The sequence below is a fragment of the Myxocyprinus asiaticus genome, chromosome 33, assembly GCF_019703515.2.
Source record: "Myxocyprinus asiaticus isolate MX2 ecotype Aquarium Trade chromosome 33, UBuf_Myxa_2, whole genome shotgun sequence".
Lineage (NCBI taxonomy): Eukaryota > Metazoa > Chordata > Actinopteri > Cypriniformes > Catostomidae > Myxocyprinus > Myxocyprinus asiaticus.
The window spans coordinates 41,339,132-41,356,792 of NC_059376.1; the positions used below are offsets into that span (position 1 = coordinate 41,339,132).

General features: G+C 35.1%; 1 protein-coding gene across 1 annotated transcript in view; it reads right to left on the bottom strand.

The window, feature by feature from the left end:
• Positions 1 to 17,661, bottom strand: part of LOC127423772 (citron Rho-interacting kinase-like) — a 93,270-nt gene that overhangs the window by 40,210 nt on the left and 35,399 nt on the right. Inside the window, exons 10-19 of the mRNA XM_051668329.1 lie at positions 17,184 to 17,279; positions 16,733 to 16,849; positions 15,066 to 15,175; positions 14,582 to 14,756; positions 14,224 to 14,421; positions 13,482 to 13,535; positions 8,772 to 8,969; positions 4,098 to 4,291; positions 3,752 to 3,887; positions 3,393 to 3,497 (exon numbers count right to left, since the gene is read on the bottom strand). Coding sequence (XP_051524289.1) covers positions 3,393 to 3,497; positions 3,752 to 3,887; positions 4,098 to 4,291; positions 8,772 to 8,969; positions 13,482 to 13,535; positions 14,224 to 14,421; positions 14,582 to 14,756; positions 15,066 to 15,175; positions 16,733 to 16,849; positions 17,184 to 17,279 — 1,383 coding nt within the window. The remainder of the gene's footprint in view (positions 1 to 3,392; positions 3,498 to 3,751; positions 3,888 to 4,097; positions 4,292 to 8,771; positions 8,970 to 13,481; positions 13,536 to 14,223; positions 14,422 to 14,581; positions 14,757 to 15,065; positions 15,176 to 16,732; positions 16,850 to 17,183; positions 17,280 to 17,661) is intronic.

The following is a 17,661-nucleotide window of genomic DNA, read 5'->3' on the forward strand; positions in this document are numbered from 1 at the left end:
ATGACATCAGTAATGTTAGTAAAGTGACATTAGTAAAAGGACATCAGTAATGATAGTAAAGTGACTTTAGTAAAATTACATCAGTAATGTTAGTAAAGTGACTTTAGTAAAATGAAGTTAGTAAAGTGAAGTTAGTAAAGTGACCTTAGTAAAATGACATCAGTAATGTTATTAAAGTGACTTTAGTAAAATGAGGTTAGTAAAGTGAATTTAGTAAAATGACATCAGTAATGTTAGTAAAGTGACTTAAGTAAAATTACATCAGTTATGTTAGTAAAGTGACTTTAGTAAAATTATATCAGTAATGTTATTAAAGAGACATTAGTAAAATGACATCAATAATATTAATAAAGTGACGTTAGTGAAGTGACCTTAGTAAAGTGACATTAGTAAAGTGACCTTAGTAAAGTGACATTACTAAAGTAATTAGAGTTAGTAAAGTGACATTAGTAAAATTACATCAGTAATGTTAGTAAAGTGATGTTAGTAAAGTGACGTTAGTAAAGTGACCTTAGTAAAGTGACCTTAGTAAAGTAATTAGAGTTAGTAAAGTAACATTAGTAAAATGACATCAGTAATGTTAGTAAAGTGATGTTAGTAAAATGACATCAGTAATGTTAGTAAAGTGACTTTAGTAAAATTACATCAGTAATGTTAGTAAAGTGACATTAGTAAAAGGACATCAGTAATGATAGTAAAATAACTTTAGTAAAATTACATCAGTAATATTAGTAAAGTGACTTTAGTAAAATGAAGTTAGTAAAGTGAATTTAGTAAAATGACATCAGTAATATTAATAAAGTGACGTTAGCGAAGTGACGTTAGTAAAGTGACATTAGTGATGTTAGTAAAGTGACCTTAGTAAAGTGACATTAGTAAAGTGACCTTAGTAAAGTGACATTAGTAAAATGACATCAGTAATGTTAGTAAAGTGACCTTAGTAAAGTGACATTAGTAAAGTGACCTTAGTAAAGTGACATTAGTAAAATGACATCAGTAATGTTAGTAAAGTGACATTAGTAAAATGACATCAGTAATGTTAGTAAAGTGATGTTGGTAAAATTACATCAGTAATGTTAGTAAGTGACTTTAGTAAAATTACATCAGTAATGTTAGTAAAGTGACCTTAGTAAAGTGACCTTAGTAAAGTAATTAGAGTTAGTAAAGTGACATTAGTAAAATGACATCAGTAATGTTAGTAAAGTGATGTTAGTAAAGTGACGTTAGTAAAGTGACATTAGTAAAGTAATTAGAGTTAGTAAAGTGACATTAGTAAAATGACATCAGTAATGTTAGTAAAGTGATGTTAGTAAAATTACATCAGTAATGTTAGTAAGTGACTTTAGTAAAATTACATCAGTAATGTTAGTAAGTGATGTTAGTAAAGTAATTAGAGTTAGTAAAGTGACATTAGTAAAATGACATCAGTAATGTTAGTAAAGTGATGTTAGTAAAGTGACGTTAGTAAAGTGACATTAGTAAAGTAATTAGAGTTAGTAAAGTGACATTAGTAAAATGACATCAGTAATGTTAGTAAAGTGATGTTAGTAAAATGACATCAGTAATGTTAGTAAAGTGATGTTAGTAAAATGACATCAGTAATGTTAGTAAAGTGACTTTAGTAAAATTATATCAGTAATGTTATTAGAGACATTAGTAAAGTGAAGTTAGTAAAGTGACATTAGTAAAATGACATCAGTAATGTTAGTAAAGTGATGTTAGTAAAATGACATCAGTAATGTTAGTAAAGTGATGTTAGTAAAATGACATCAGTAATGTTAGTAAAGTGACTTTAGTGAAATTATATCAGTAATGTTATTAAAGTGACTAAATGTTATTAAAGTGACTTTAGTAAAATTATATCAGTAATGTTTTTAGAGACATTAGTAAAGTGAAGTTAGTAAAGTGACATTAGTAAATGACATCAGTAATGTTAGTAAAATGACATCAGTAATGTTAGTACAGTGACATTAGTAAAGTTAGTAAAGTGACATTAGTAAAATGACATCAGTAATGTTAGTAAAGTGACATTAGTAAAGTGAAGTTAGTAAAGTGACATTAGTAAAATGACATCAGCAATGTTAGTAAAGTTACATTAGTGAAGTGACGTTAGTAAAGTGACATTAGTGAAGTGACGTTAGTAAAGTGACTTTAGTAAAGTGAATTTAGTAAAATGACATCAGTAATGTTAGTAAAGTGACTTTAGTAAAATGATATCAGTAATGTTAGTAAAGTGACTTTAGTAAAATTATATCAGTAATGTTATTAAAGAGACATTAGTAAAGTGAAGTTAGTAAAGTGACATTAGTAAAATTACATCAGTAATGTTAGTAAAGTAACATTAGTAAAATGATATCAGTAATGTTATTAAAGTGACATTAGTGAAGTGACGTTAGTAAAGTGACATTAGTGAAGTGATGTTAGTAAAGTAACGTTAGTAAAGTGATGTTAGTAAAGTAATTAGAGTTAGTAAATTGACATCAGTAAAGTGACCTTAGTAAAGTGAAGTTTGTAAAGTGACATTAGTAAAATGACATCAGTAATGTTAGTAAAGTGACATTAGTGACATGACATTAGTAAAGTGACCTTAGTAATGTGACGTTAGTAAATTAATTACAGTTAGGAAAGTGACATTAGTAAAATGACATCAGTAATGTTAGTAAAGTGACCTTAGTAAAGTGACATTAGTAAAGTAATTAAAGTTAGTAAAGTGACATTAGTAAAATGACATCAATAATGTTAGTAAAGTGATGTTAGTAAAGTGACGTTACTAAAGTAACGTTAATAAAGTGACATTAGTAAACTGACATTAGTAAAGTAATTAGAGTTAGTAAATTGACATCAGTAAAGTGACCTTAGTAAAGTGAAGTTTGTAAAGTGACATTAGTAAAATGACATCAATAATGTTAGTAAAGTGATGTTAGTAAAGTGACGTTACTAAAGTAACGTTAATAAAGTGACAGTAGTAAACTGACATTAGTAAAGTAATTAGAGTTAGTAAATTGACATCAGTAAAGTGACCTTAGTAAAGTGAAGTTTGTAAAGTGACATTAGTAAAATGACATCAGTAATGTTAGTAAAGTGACATTAGTAAAGTGAAGTTAGTAAAGTGACATTAGTAAAGTGACATTAGTAAAGTGACCTTAGTAAAGTGACATTAGTAAAATGACATCAGTAATGTTAGTAAAGTGATGTTAGTAAAGTGACCTTAGTAAAGTGACATTAGTAAAGTGACGTTAGTAAAGTAATTAGAGTTAGTAAAGTGACATCAGTAAAGTGATCTTAGTAAAGTGACTTTAGTAAAATGACATCAGTAATGTTAGTAAAGTGACATTAGTAAAGCGAAGTTAGTAAAGTGACATTTGTAAAGTGACATTAGTAAAGTGGAGTACCTCATCCATGAGTCTTTGTTTTAGATCCCTCTCTGTCTCTAGCTTCTGTTGCAGACTGCGAGCGTTCATTTCCAGCATAGCATGTTTCTTCTCCAGATCACTCAGCTGAGAAACAAGTGGAGTGGCGTTAGTTGTTTAGCAGATGCTTTTATACATCGCATCATTCAGTGCACTTAATTTTTGGGACAGTCCATCCTGAGGTTAAACATCTTGATCAAGGACATAATGCTGATAGTTCATTAATTGTTCCTTGAGGAGATCAAACCAAAAACCTTTTGGTTTTCAACTTTAACCTTTATGCCACACCACCCCAAAGTATAAACAAAGGCTAAGCCAAGGACATCTATGCATGCACTTACTGTATCAGAGAGGCCTTCAGCTTTGAGTTTCTGGTCTTTCAGGGCCTGTTGCAGCACCAGAATCTCAGCTTTGTGTTCTTTCACTGCCAGTTCAACTGCTTGACGAGACTCAGAATTACGTTGCTCTGCACAGAGTCTGGAGAGACAGACAGAAACAGAAACCAAACATTTCAGATTTCACCAAACAAATGAAACACTCCCCTTCCTATAAAGGGTCGCAGGGACCCACATTAGCTCAATTGCTCAATATAATTGCTAAGCCATGGCTCTGACATAATACACTTGCTTACCAGTTCTGCACTACTGTTTTCAGCTTTATAACAGTGTAAATGTGTGTGGGGGGTACCTATTCTGTTTTTCACTGTCCAGTTGTCTCTGTATGTCTCGAGCTCTTCTCTCTGCCTGATTCTTCTCCTCATCCAAAGAAGATCTCCAACTCTCCCACTGTCTCTCTTTCTCCAGCAGCTCATCATTCAGTGTCTCCAGCTCCAGCACCTGCTCCTCCAGCATCGTACACGTCGTCTTCAGTGTCTCAATGTTCTGCACACATAAACATCGTCACAACTCTTAAAGAGGCCATATTCTGCAGTTTTTTAAAATAGGAAGTCTACTTATAAAGTTAGTCAAGGTTTCCTGCATCAAAAACATTTGTAACTTAGTTTTTCAGGACCATATTCCACCCTTACAACTAAACAGGCTGTTATTACTACTGTACATTTAAGACATGTAGATTTCAATGACCTTTTAATAATGATTAATCTCATCGTACCGATAGTGTTCACAGTGTAGTTCATCATATGTCTAAAATCCTGTCATCAGTTACATAATCTGATTAAATATTTATTATACATAAATTGCAAGATTGTTTGAAGTGTCACAAGCTTCTCAGTAAAATACTGTTTATGTTTTTATATTATAAACATACTGTATTTTCAATCAGCCTCATTTTTATTTATTTTTTTTAAACCACGTCCATAACTTTTCCAGTCGTTCATGATTACTGGATAAATACTTATAATTCGTATATAGAGACTGCACTAAAAAGGAATGAAATATTTGATAGCTGAGTGTAACTAATTCCTTTTCATTATAGAAATATCAAATTCTTACTTTTTAAAATTGGATTAATTTTAATGTCTTTTCCAGGCCCGGAAATCACAATTTTAAATCTCCTTGATATGGGTCAAGGTTGACCGTGGGAACCCTGATCATTTTAAACACATCAGCCATAACTCATCCAAAGAAAGCACTAAAGTAGCTAACAGAATGCTATCAAAAAGGGTCGTTCACACAGGACATCTACACAGTATTTTAATTGTTTAAATTAAATTCAACTTTTAAAAACATGCCTGAAGACACCTGTGTTTTGTTCATTCCATTGTGGTCCATCTGGCATTTTTAAACACAGGAACATGCTTGGTGTGAACAGCCCTTGATGCTAGATTTATGCTAATATACATGGAAAGGACGCCACAGATTTTTCATTAGCAGGTCCAGATTCACTGCTAATCAGAATTCGTTTTGAGAGTCAGTGGGGGGTTTGGGGGAGGGCTCTTGCATCCGGCAGATGTGTGTTTGAAAGTGTACTTCAGTGGCAGGACTGAATATCACCACATTTCAGAAAAAGAGCGAGAGCGAGTCTCCAAATATAGACTGTGTGCTTTTGCCCCTGTGAAGTCCAACGCTGGCGGGGCAGAGGGGAGCTGCAAGTGAATATGACACATCTCTGCCTCCTACCAGCGTCTATGATTACCATTCGACGCTGTTATACAACAGCAAGGACTGAACACCCACACACACTGCATCCCACACACATACATCACCGCACACACACCTCTCCTGCCACGCTGCGCCACCGTCGCTGAAAACAATAAAACCTGTGAGCATAATTTTCAACTTTATTAAACAGCTTTGTTTTGGTACTGAGGAGGAAAGCTGTGATTTTCGTGTTATTTGTGTGTCATAAAATTTCAAACCATAAAGTGTGACAATTCTTAAAAAAGGCAACAAATTTAGCTTGATCTGTTGAACTAAACGCATGGACCACACGAACATGCAGTAACTTTCAGAACTCAAAACTTCATTATCAGTCCAAACCAAGCATTTATAGTAACTGAGCTGCAAAAACTCTATCATCCAGTCACAGTGAGGTAATACAGATATATAGAATAAATCATATCATTCCTAAACACCAGAAGAACTCAACCTGGTCACATTGAATCACATTACTTTACATACATTTTTGCAAAATGATTTTTACGAGGCTCGTATCGCAGCAATTTCCTGGTGAAATGAACTTGAGAGGCGCTGCAACAACAGTGACTTTTATTCACTTTCATACAAATCACAAATATAACGGCAGATTATCAGTTCATAAACACTTACTTTTCACTCTGTTCTTGACACAATGTTATCTTATGACATCTAAACACTTTTACTATAGCGCATGACGTGTAAGGTGAAACATTTTAACATTTGCATTACATGACAACTGACTACATTTACAAGCTTGTTTGAGTGAAGTGAAAATGTGCGGTAGCTCAACTGATAGAGCATGACACTTGCGATGCAAACAACCGGAGTACGAGTCCCGAAGAGAACGCGAGTCGGCAAGTGGGCCGAAAGTGTCATAGAAACACCACAAAATGATGTGGTTGCTTCAGCAATCGCCTTTTTCATGTCACATTTGATTTTTATGATACTATCGGTTAGGTTTGGGTTTAGGTTCAAGGTTTAGGGTAGGGAGGTCGGTTTTGTTGAAAATTTTACTTGCTTTTAGCGCCACACAGTGGACATTTTATTTCAGAACTGATGAAATACGTGCAAGGAACCAAGTAATATAAATAATATAAATGCAAAAATAATGGCACAGTCGAGTAATTTTCACGAGATCAGGCCGGAAGAACTAATAATAAGAGTAAAATGTGGTAAAGTCTGTTAAACCTTGTGCTGTTCAACATGGGACAAAGCAGGCTTGGCTTTGCAATACCTTCATTGCATCGTGACAAATTCACAAAACAAATCTGAAATTAAATGTGAAATGTGGCACTCAAACTATCAGACTGAAATGATCAGGGATCTTGTTAAAAACTAACGTCAGCCGCTTGTTTCTAATGATGGGATTCTTCAGAAGGATCTGCAGAGCGGCTGGTGCTACACCCAACCATTATCATTAGTTCTTTGGATCTTATTATGACATCAGAAAGTTGCAGACGTTCAGAACGAGTCATTTGTGGAGATTTGTTTCAAAAAATGCTCACTTTGGACTGGTGGGAATTTTTGAGTTTTTAAAGTTACTTTAAGTTTTCATATACTCAGAAGTTTTGAACGGTTTTCAAAAGGTTTCTTTGGGAAAATTTGATTCGATTTCTCGTCAAATGACCCCAAATGTGTGAAAATTCTGAATTCTTATATGATTGTGATGTGCCTTTATCTGTCGGCAGCCATTTTTTGGATGTTAATGACAGAGAAACGTCCTTTTAGAGTGAACGGTGTCTCTTTAATGGTGCTCACTGTCTGCGGTGAGCTCTTAAATTCAGCCCCAAACCTTCTCTCTCCTGCACTAACAACATGTGCCTGTGATTTATGCACTGGCTGATGGGAGATTTGTGTGCGACTGTGTTTGTGTGTATATGGGGGGATCAGGTTTTGCCTTCAATGTGGCAAAATGTAGGTCTTTTGGACTAAGATGTGTGCTGTGACAGCAAAGTTTGACTCAGCTACTCAATTCAGAGAAAACAGATTGAGACCTTTTTGTAAATCCAAATTTGCCTGCACAATCAAAAACCTTTGAGGTCATTTTTCTCATTTCCAGGGTTACCGTAGTTACTGCGCTTTGGCTTTGTAGAGTATGTCCCTACCAAGGTAGTAAATCCTCAAATCACCTAGATTGTGGGGAGCCGCCATCGGTGCAAGGAAAATGGCTTAATAAACATACTAAATGATATCTTGATGAAAATGTGTCATGTGTTTGTGTGAGGGTTAAAGGGATAGTTCACCCAAAAATGAAAATGTTCTCATCATTTGTTCACCCTCATGCCATCCCAGATGTGTATGACTTTATTTCTTCTGCAGAACTCAAAAAAAGAATTTTAGAGGAATATTTCAGTTCTGTAGGCCCTCACAAATAGTGAATGGGTACCAAAACTCTGAAGCTCCAAAAAGCACATAAAGGTAGCATAAAAGTAATCCATACGACTCCAGTGGTTAAATCCATGTCTTCAGAAGAGGTATGATAGGTGTGGATGAGAAACAGATCAATATTTAAGTCCTTTTTTTACTATAAATCTCCACTTTCACTTTCTTCTTTTGCTTTTGGCTATTCGCATTCCCGTGCATATCGCCACCTACTGGGCAGGAGGGAGACTTTATAGTGAAAAAGGACTTCAATATTGATCTGTTTCTCGCCCACACCTATCATATCACTTCTGAAGACATGGATTAAACCACTGGAGTCTTTTGGATTGCTTTTATGCTGCATTTCTGTGCTCTTTGGAGCTTAAAATATTTGGTCACCATTTACTTGCATTTTAAGGACTTACAGAGCTGAGATATTCTTCTAAAAATCTTCATTTGTGTTCTGCTGAAGAAAGAAAGTCATACACATCTGGGATGGCATGAGGATGAGTAAATGATGAGAGAATTTTCATTTTGGGGTGAACTATCCCTTTAAATTTAAGGGTTAGGGTTTGGGGATAGAAAATATCATTAGCTCAGTATAAAACAGTCAAAGTCAAAGGAAAGTCTCCACCATGAAAGAAAACCAAACATGTGTGTGTGTCTGATTGTTTACAGGTTTATTTTAAAAATTGTCTCACAAATATAGTGGCGCATGTCAATAACTAATTTGTGAGGACATTTTCAGAGGTCCCCACTACTTGAAAACTTTAAAAATCTACCAAATCGAGATTTGCTTTAGATCTTCTGATATTACCAGGGTTCTGTGAGGGTTATGTTTAAGGTACAGCAAATATCATTATCTTTGAATAAAAAACACTGTGTGTGTTTGTGTTCTCTGTACCTGTTTCTGGTTGTTGAGGTGCATCTCTCGGTCGGACACCTCTCTGCGCAGGCGCTCCACGTCCTGTTTAAGTTGCAGTCTCTCCTCGTTCTCATCCGTGGCCTCGTCCAGTTGTTTAGACAGGTAGAAGTTCTGCCGGTTCAGCTCGCTGTTCTCCTGGGTCAGCTGCGTCAACTGCTCCTCTAGATCTGTGATCACCTGATGCAGGTGAGAGAGATGCAAATACTGTACATATTAAACATGATCACCCTTGCAAAGTTTCTGTACTATGGTAAAGAAATGGTATCAAAAGACAAAAGCAATGCACTTTGATATATATTCCATGTAACATTCACACACCATTAAAGAATACCATGTTACATGTCCAGAAAACACTGTAATACCATGTTGTTGTTGTTGGTAAGTGAAGGATGAGGGGAAATACTTTCCTTAGACAATGACTGTGCGTGATTGTGGGGCAACACCTTTACAGCACTTATTTATTCATATTTAATGATAATTTCAACATATAATTAAACATTTTTAAAATCAAAAGTTGTATATGTTAACATTAGTTATGCACTATACAGTGAACTAACAATAAACATTTTTATTTTAATTAACTAACATTAACAAAGATTAATAAATACTTTAAAAATAAATACTGTATTTTTCATTGTTAGTTCATGATACCTAATGCATTTACTAATGCTAACAAATATAGCCTTATTATAAAGTGCTATTGAAATAAAAGCAAAAACATAAGCACAATAATATCCTGCTGCTATTTCTAGGGATTCAACCTTTTGCTTTTGGAGATATTTTCTTAAAAATTATACAGTAAAATCTCTCAAAGCAGGATGCGGAACTACGTTAAACTTAATAACTTATAATAACTGAGTCTATGCTTCAAATAAAACCTTTTTTAGAAGTGTTTTTTCATTTCATTTGACACATTTCCAGTGCTCCAGAAAGCTTCCATCTGATAAACAGCAGAGACGCAGTACTGTATGAAACTGCAGAGCTGGTCAAGTGTGTTGGCGCGCGGCAGTGCCAAACACTCTTCTGGTGCGGAGGAGTTTCTGTGCTCATTATTATTGTTATTACTGTTAAAGGCACAGCGACACACACACTGACCCACTTTAACTACTTACCAAAAAAAAAAAAAAACACTTCATTTTACCCAACACCTATTTGTTTGCCTTAGTTTACATTGTTTTACCACTTCTACAACTGCATCACTGTGTCTCAGTCTATGTCCATCATTACATTTTTTTCTTCTGAAGAATCAAACCTAAATTTAGAATCTTTAAAATTAGTTTAATACTATTTTTTTGTATTAGTATACAGTGTGTGTGTGTGTGTGTGTGTGTGTGTGTGTGTGTATACAGGGTTGGGGAGTAACGGAATATTACGTATTTAAAATACAAAATATAAGTAACTGTATTCCACTACAGTTACAATTTAAATCATTGGTAATTAGAATACAGTTACATTCTAAAAGTATTCTGATTACTGAAGAGATTACTTTGCATTTTATTGTCATTTGTTTCATTTAATATTTAGTCCTTTCAGATGGAAAACATTTATACATATAAATGATGCGATCCAAAGTTCATTTGAACAGCGGTGAAACACTTTCTTATGATGTGTTACATTCATACGAGCAGACAGAGAAGTACGTTTGAAGTAAGTTTGGAGCAGAAGAAATAGAAATAAACCTTGTGTAAACTGTCAGCTTTACGCTAAGCTAAAGTGCTATTTCTAGCCATTTTACATGCACACGTTACCAGACACAATCATATTTTTTATCAAGACAATTCACTTTGGATCATAATTTCTTTTTTCTAGTAAGATCTTTGATATTAGTGCAAAAATCATATTCTTGATAATAATTTTTGTATTTTTGTCCTGTAAAAATATCTAAAAATCCTTAAAACGAGATCAATTTGATTGATCTTGTTTTAGAAACAACACTGCGTAAGATATTTCGGTTTTTCAGAGAATGTATTTCTAACATGTGTATTTTATCTTACTGTACTGACAGAGTTTTTATAGTCAAAACAAGTGAAAAAATCTACCAGTGCTGAAGAAGTAATCCAAAGTATTTAGAATACGTTACTGATCTTGAGTAATCTAACAGAATACATTATAAATTACATTTTACAGCATGTATTCTGTAATCTGTAGTGGAATACAAAAGTAACACTCACAACCCTGTATATAAATGCTACAGTATATTAAATATGACAATGTATAATATTTTGATATGCAATATATTTGAAAAAAAAAATACTATTCTAAAATAAATAAATTATTTTATGTAATAAAATAATCAATAATAATATTTGAATTTAATATTTAATGTCATAATATGCTGAATTTAAAATACAAATATAAGATTTAACAAGAGCATTTCCACATATCCCAATGGTAATGCTTCCTTTTTCAATCTGTCACTATTTGTGCAAATGTATTATTTTAACATTAACCAGCATTTTCTTTTCTTTGGAATAACATGCACTAATGAATTGTTTGAAATAAGAACAATTATGTGAACGAAGGAAGCAAAAAAAGGTCAGTTTGAATTTAATGTTGACTTTAAACACCAGAAAGATGCAGTCGCTGCATTTTTTAAAACAATCAACAGCATGTCATGTCACATCATTACAAAAAATGCCATGGTCATGGAGGTATTTTTTGGACATGTAGAATGGTAATTCCATGTATTTGGAAGTATCTCGGATTACCAAGTAGATACCATGATAATCATATGGTAATTATTCAGTGCCACAGTGATGGTTTAGATGGGATATATATATACATTCCCATTCTAAACCCTCACTGTACCATGCTACCACCACATTATTTTTCTGTAAGGGTCATGATCATCACAATAACCACAACTATCATGCATCCACACCAGACTTTTGTACTTCTGTTGAAATAACACTTGAACACTGAGCCATAGTGACCTCTGGCCCTGATACTCAGCGTTAGAGATCTGTAAAAACTCAGAAGCCAAACCGACATTCTCTTCTCTCAGTTTTTCTGCTGACAGTGAGATACAGAGAGCAGAGCAGCTTCTGTAAACTCTTATAATCTGACTCTGGTGACACATTCTCTCCACTAAACACACTTTCATCTTCTAAACTTTCAGCTGCATGGACTGTAAGCATAGAAAATAGCGTTGTATTCCTATACACTTTTATTTAATTATTTTGAACTAGTCAGTGCCACAATGCTAGAGTGGGTGGTTGCCAGTGTGCTGCTGTGCAGTTGCTATGGTGTACTGGGTGGTTGCTAGGACTTTGCTAGGTGGTGGCTAGGCTCAAAAGAGCCCACCCCAAAGTCTCTATGACATTCTGGTCTCTCTACATATATGGCTCGGGTCCTTTCTTTAATTTAAGTCTATGTTAGGTCTATATGCCTGTTTTATTGTCTGCCAGGGGAAAATCGTAAGACTGATTGCTTTGAAAAGTAATAGCACACCTCTCCTAAACAATCTGACATCATTTGAGGTCTCATTCATGTCTGTAGCACAAACAGTGCAGTTATGAAGTTTAATAACTAATGACTTCATAGTGTGTGCTTCTGTCTAATGGTCATTTTATTGCTCATCTGCATTTAATTTAAGTGCATAAATATATTTCTCTCCAATACAACAAGCCCATGTGTTCTCATCTTTGTAAGAAATTCCCCTTTCTTTCATCTGAGCTGTTGTTGTGATTGCAAAAGCAAATGATAAAGGAAGTATGTAATATAATCCAACAGAATAGAAGAACGGCATCTAAAAACCGAGTGCGAATATTGCATTGGTTGAGCTGGAGCTGCTCAAACAGCTTGAGAGTGGGTGGACAGTGAAAGTAGGGCAGAGATGCTCTGCGCTTGATAATAATGAAACACAGTCAAGGGGAACAGCAAAGAAACACACTTTAAACTGCACTTTCTTCTTGAAATCAATTATTGCAGGGCAAACTCACTTCAGGGTGTCCAAAACAGATGCCTATGAAAATGGATAAAATAAATAAAAATAATAAATAATAAAATAAAATAAAATAAAAATGTAATTAAAACAAATGATATATATATATATATATATATATATATGCTATCTAGCCATTTATCTATCTATCTATTAAAAATAATAAATAAATAATACTATAAAATTTAATTAAAATAAATTAGAATAAAAATAAAATAGTAAAATAAAAAATAAAAATCTATCTATCTATCTATGTCTGTCTGTCTGTCTGTTAAAAATAAAAAATAAATTAATTAATTAAATTAAATTAAATTACAAAAATAATACATAAATAAATCTATCTATTTACCTATCTTAAATGCTTTTTTAGTTTTAAAACTTTTAAACAAGGCAAAGAAAGTCTTACCAAACTTTCCTTTTCCAGTCATATGCGCAGCTTTTATGACCTCATATAAATTGAGAAACTACTTGGAGTATTTGTACTTTTAAATGGTGACCAATAAGACCAGAAGAGAGTTGCCCATGTTATTTGTCACCTATCCAGTACCTAGTACCATGCTATTACAATCTGATACCATCATTATACCATGGTACTGCCGCAGTTCTTCTGGATTAGACACTATCAGATGATACAAAGAGATGTTGGTTATGCAAACAGCACCATCCATATGTCAGTATTTTCAGGACAGTTAAAACCGGATTGAGTCTGATAATAGTCAAACATGAAGAGAAATTGGTTTGCATACCGCACAGCTGTCTCGCAGGGCATCAAACTTGCGCTGAATTTCATCCCGATGGGCCTTAAAAAGAGAAATGAGAGTTACAAATTAGCATATTTGCAAGTAGTGTGCACTCTGTCAGAGTGGTTGTGTTGAGTTCTGCAGTAGAGTGCATTTGAGCAGATAGCAGAGCCATTGTGAACTGAATTCAAGTATGACAGGTATGATGTCATGCGGTTAGGCGAGAGGATGCACTGAAACTGAGCGCTTAGAGCCACAGAAGCGTAGGAAGATGTTTATAGCACTGTGGAGATGAGGAATACAATGAACCATAGAGACAATATGCACAAACACATAATTATTCATTATGATGGAAGGACATAAAGGAGATAAGTTGTGTTTGCAAAATGGTGGTATGAAATGATACAGAAGATATCATATGGGCCCTATTGTCGTGACCGCGCTAGGCACAACGACCTTGCACTGCGTCTTATCTCATTTTTGTGAGAGTGCGATAATTCTAAGTGCAATTTCTATGCCAGCACAAAGTGCAAGTGGCCGTGTGTGGGAGTGTTTGCGCTATCTGTGGGTGTGTGCGCGCAAACTGTGGGTGTATTTTAGGTTAATTAAGTGGCACAAATTTGTTATTTTCCTGAAAAATAGGTCACTGCGTTAAGACGTCTGAGAACCACGACTATTCTCAATGCAAATTCTAAACTTTAGTTACAAAAAAGTTGTTAAGGTAGTTTGTAGACATTGGTCTCCTTACCCGTAGTACAGTGATCTCCTCCTCGGCCTCGGCGGTCGTCTCCTCCAGCTCAGTTTTGGCCTGCTGTAGTTGACTCTCTAGGGCGTGTCGTGCCGCCTGCAGACTGCTGATCTGAGCTTCTCTCTCCTGCAGTGACAGCGTGAGCTCCGACACCTGACGCTTGATCTCCAGCTTCTGTTCTTCATGTTCCAGACCGATCTGTGGAGAAATGCAGATGAGTTCACCCAAGAACCATAGGGGCCCACCATTTGAATCTCAAGAATCCCCCAGAATAAAATGTAACTGCAAAAGTGTATGTGCTTCAACATCCATTTTGTTTCATCGTGGCATTTTTATTTCCAGCGTGGTCCATACCTACCTCTCGAAGTCTGGCCTCCAGTTCCATCACTTTACTCTTGTTGGTCTGTTCCTGCTGTGTCAGCTTCTCCAGATGTTCCTCCAGCTTTGCATTCTGGGCCTCCAGTTTACCGGCCTGAGACTCCAGATAAAACTTCTGCTGCCTCAGTTCAGATATCATCTCCTCTTGAGCTTTCCTGGACAACATAAACAAGATTATGATGAGAGTTCATTGAGGAATAGCCTTCTGGAAAATCCAGGTCATACCAGCTCAAGGTGTTCAGGGGTTGAAGAGGTTGTTGTTTCAATGTAAAGCGTTAATGTGCTAAACTCAGAAATAAATGTCTCATTGCTTTTGTAGAAACAGCAGCACGCTCACAATGGCTTGGAACGTGATTCATCCAATCAGATTTCAGAACCGGAAATATCTTCTTTGTTTTTAATGCATTGAGTGACAATTGATTTTAAAACAGCTCTAGTGTATTTGTTCATGTACGTAAACTCACATGTTTTTCTGTGTGTAAATGCTGCTGTTAGCTGCCAGTTTGTTGGCCTCAGAAAGTTCAGCGATTCTCTGCTCCAGACTGGTCATCTTGGACTCCATGGCGTTGATGGTCTATATGAAAGAGAGCCACTTATGTGTAAATTAAACCATATCATTCACAGATCTTGCTTTGAATTTACACGGTTATTTCTTAAAGGCACATGTACTACTTTTATGATAAAGCTAAAATGCTTTTTTGGTGTGTTTTTGTCCTTTTTGTAGCTTCACTGAGCAGAAAAGAGTTGCATGAACAATCTTCAACATTTCTCCTTTTTTTTTTTTTACAGGAGAAAGGAAGTTATTCATGTTTGGAGCAACATGACGGTGAGTAAATTATTTTTAGGGGATGAAGTATTCCTTTAAAGATACACTGCTGAGGATTTCTCATAAAATTTTCCATTAGAAATTAACAAAATACCATTACTGAGTATTGAGCCAATACATTATTGATGTTTCTGGATGAGAGAGGCAGAGCACATGTGGCAATCACTTTCGCGCACACACATACAGCACAGGTGCATGGGCGAGAGAGAGAGAGAGAGAGAGAGAGAGAGAGAGAGAGAGAAAGTACTTTGAAAGAGTGCGCGCTGCTGCTCTCAGCCAGAATAATCACACGTAAGGCCATATACGTGTGAAAACTGATGTGCAGTATCAAATACACAGAATGTATGATAGTACTAACTATAGAGAGCACATCATTATAAAGACAAAAACAAATCCTGGACATTTAGAGGTAATTTTGAAATCCTGGCTGGATGCTTTTTTCAGGTCTGAAAAAGAGGACAAAATCCCAGGAGATCAGCAGTTACAGAAATACTCAAACCAGCCCATCTGGCACCAACAATCATCCATGTGATTATCTAATCAGCCAACTGTGTGGCAGCAGTGCAGTGCATAAAATCATGCAGATACGGGTCAGGAGCTTCAGTTAATGTTCACATCAACCATCAGAATGGAGAAAAAATATGGTCTCAGTGATTTGGACCGTGGCATGTTTGTTGGTGCCAGACGGGCTGGTTTGAGTATTTCTGTAACTGTTGATCTCCTGGGATTTTCACACACAACAGTCTCTAGAATTTACTCAGAATAGTGCCAAAAACAAAAAACATCCAGTGAGTGGCAGTTCTGTGGATGGAAATGCCTTGTTGATGAGAGAGGTCAATGGAGAATGGACAGACTGGTTCGAACTGACAAAGTCTACAGTAACTCAGATAACCACTCTGTACAATTGTGCTGAGAAGAATATCATCTCTGAATGCTATTTTGAGATGTAGGTTGGCGCTGTTTAATATATATATATATATATATATATATATATATATATATATATACATAATGTTATTGCATTAAGCGTTGCAACAGTAAAACAGTAACAAAAAATTAAAACTAAAACATGGAGAACAAATAGAAAATGGATTAAAATAATAAAAATGTATATATATATTCATCATTGCCAAAGTGCAAGTGCAACTAAAGTAAAAAACAAAACAATGTTCCTCTGCAAGTAATTTGCAATTTTATGTTTCAACCACAGATGTCGATAGAGAGCCCAGAATTCCATAGTGCCCTTTTAATATTTTGAATACCCAATTAAACAACAAAAGACAACAAACAAATAACATCTTGTACCGCGGTCTGGTCACTGATCACTTTGCCTCTCTCGCGAGACTCCTCCTCATACGTGTTCTGTTTGGACTCCAGCAGCTCCTTTTCAGCCAAATCGACCTTCATCTGAGTCTCTAAAACCTTCCAATCACAGAAAAGTACAGCATTATTACTCCTGACGAGTGAACAAACGAGGCCTTCTAAAGGTTTTCTACTGAAGCCAAAGAACAACTTAAGGATCTTTTATTCAGTCACAGTAAAAAATAACAACGAAAGCCAAATTATACAGCATTATTTCTGGGCAAACATGAGATGAAGTTGAAGTTGAAGTTTATTTTCCTTTCTGCTTAGCAATACCATGATTGAATGAATGCATTAATATATAAATATATATATATATATTATGTAAATAAACTGCTCATATGGATTTGGAAACAGCTCTGAAATGACATGCCCAGAGTGTGTTTGTCCCAACCTTGATCTTGTCTTCATAAAGCTGCTTTTTCTGTTCCAGGTGTGTTTCCATACGCTGCGCCGTGGCCTGCGTGTCACGCAAGTTCTCTTCTAGTTCCTGTATACAGACCACAGCAGAAGAATCAGTCATGTGTCTGTTTCAAAACTCAGATTACCCTCCAAAAGAAAATAAAGATTGCTCTTTTATAGCACAAGAGATTCAGTGGAATCCTATGTTGTTTCATTAAAGTATGAAACGTAGAGGAAATAAAAAAGATGCAAATGAGTCAATTGCTGACATACAGTAAATATATAAAGCTGTGAAGTAAATGTTGTGAGCATATCTCAAATAATTTGGTCTTGGAAGAACTGCATGAGAAATGTTCATTGAGTTCATTGAGATCTCTTCTGAAAATGAGACAAATATGAAATTACTGGGATATTTTTCTCAGGAGAAAAATCAGAGAAGCAGAAAATCTGAGCAAAACGCCATTTGCTCT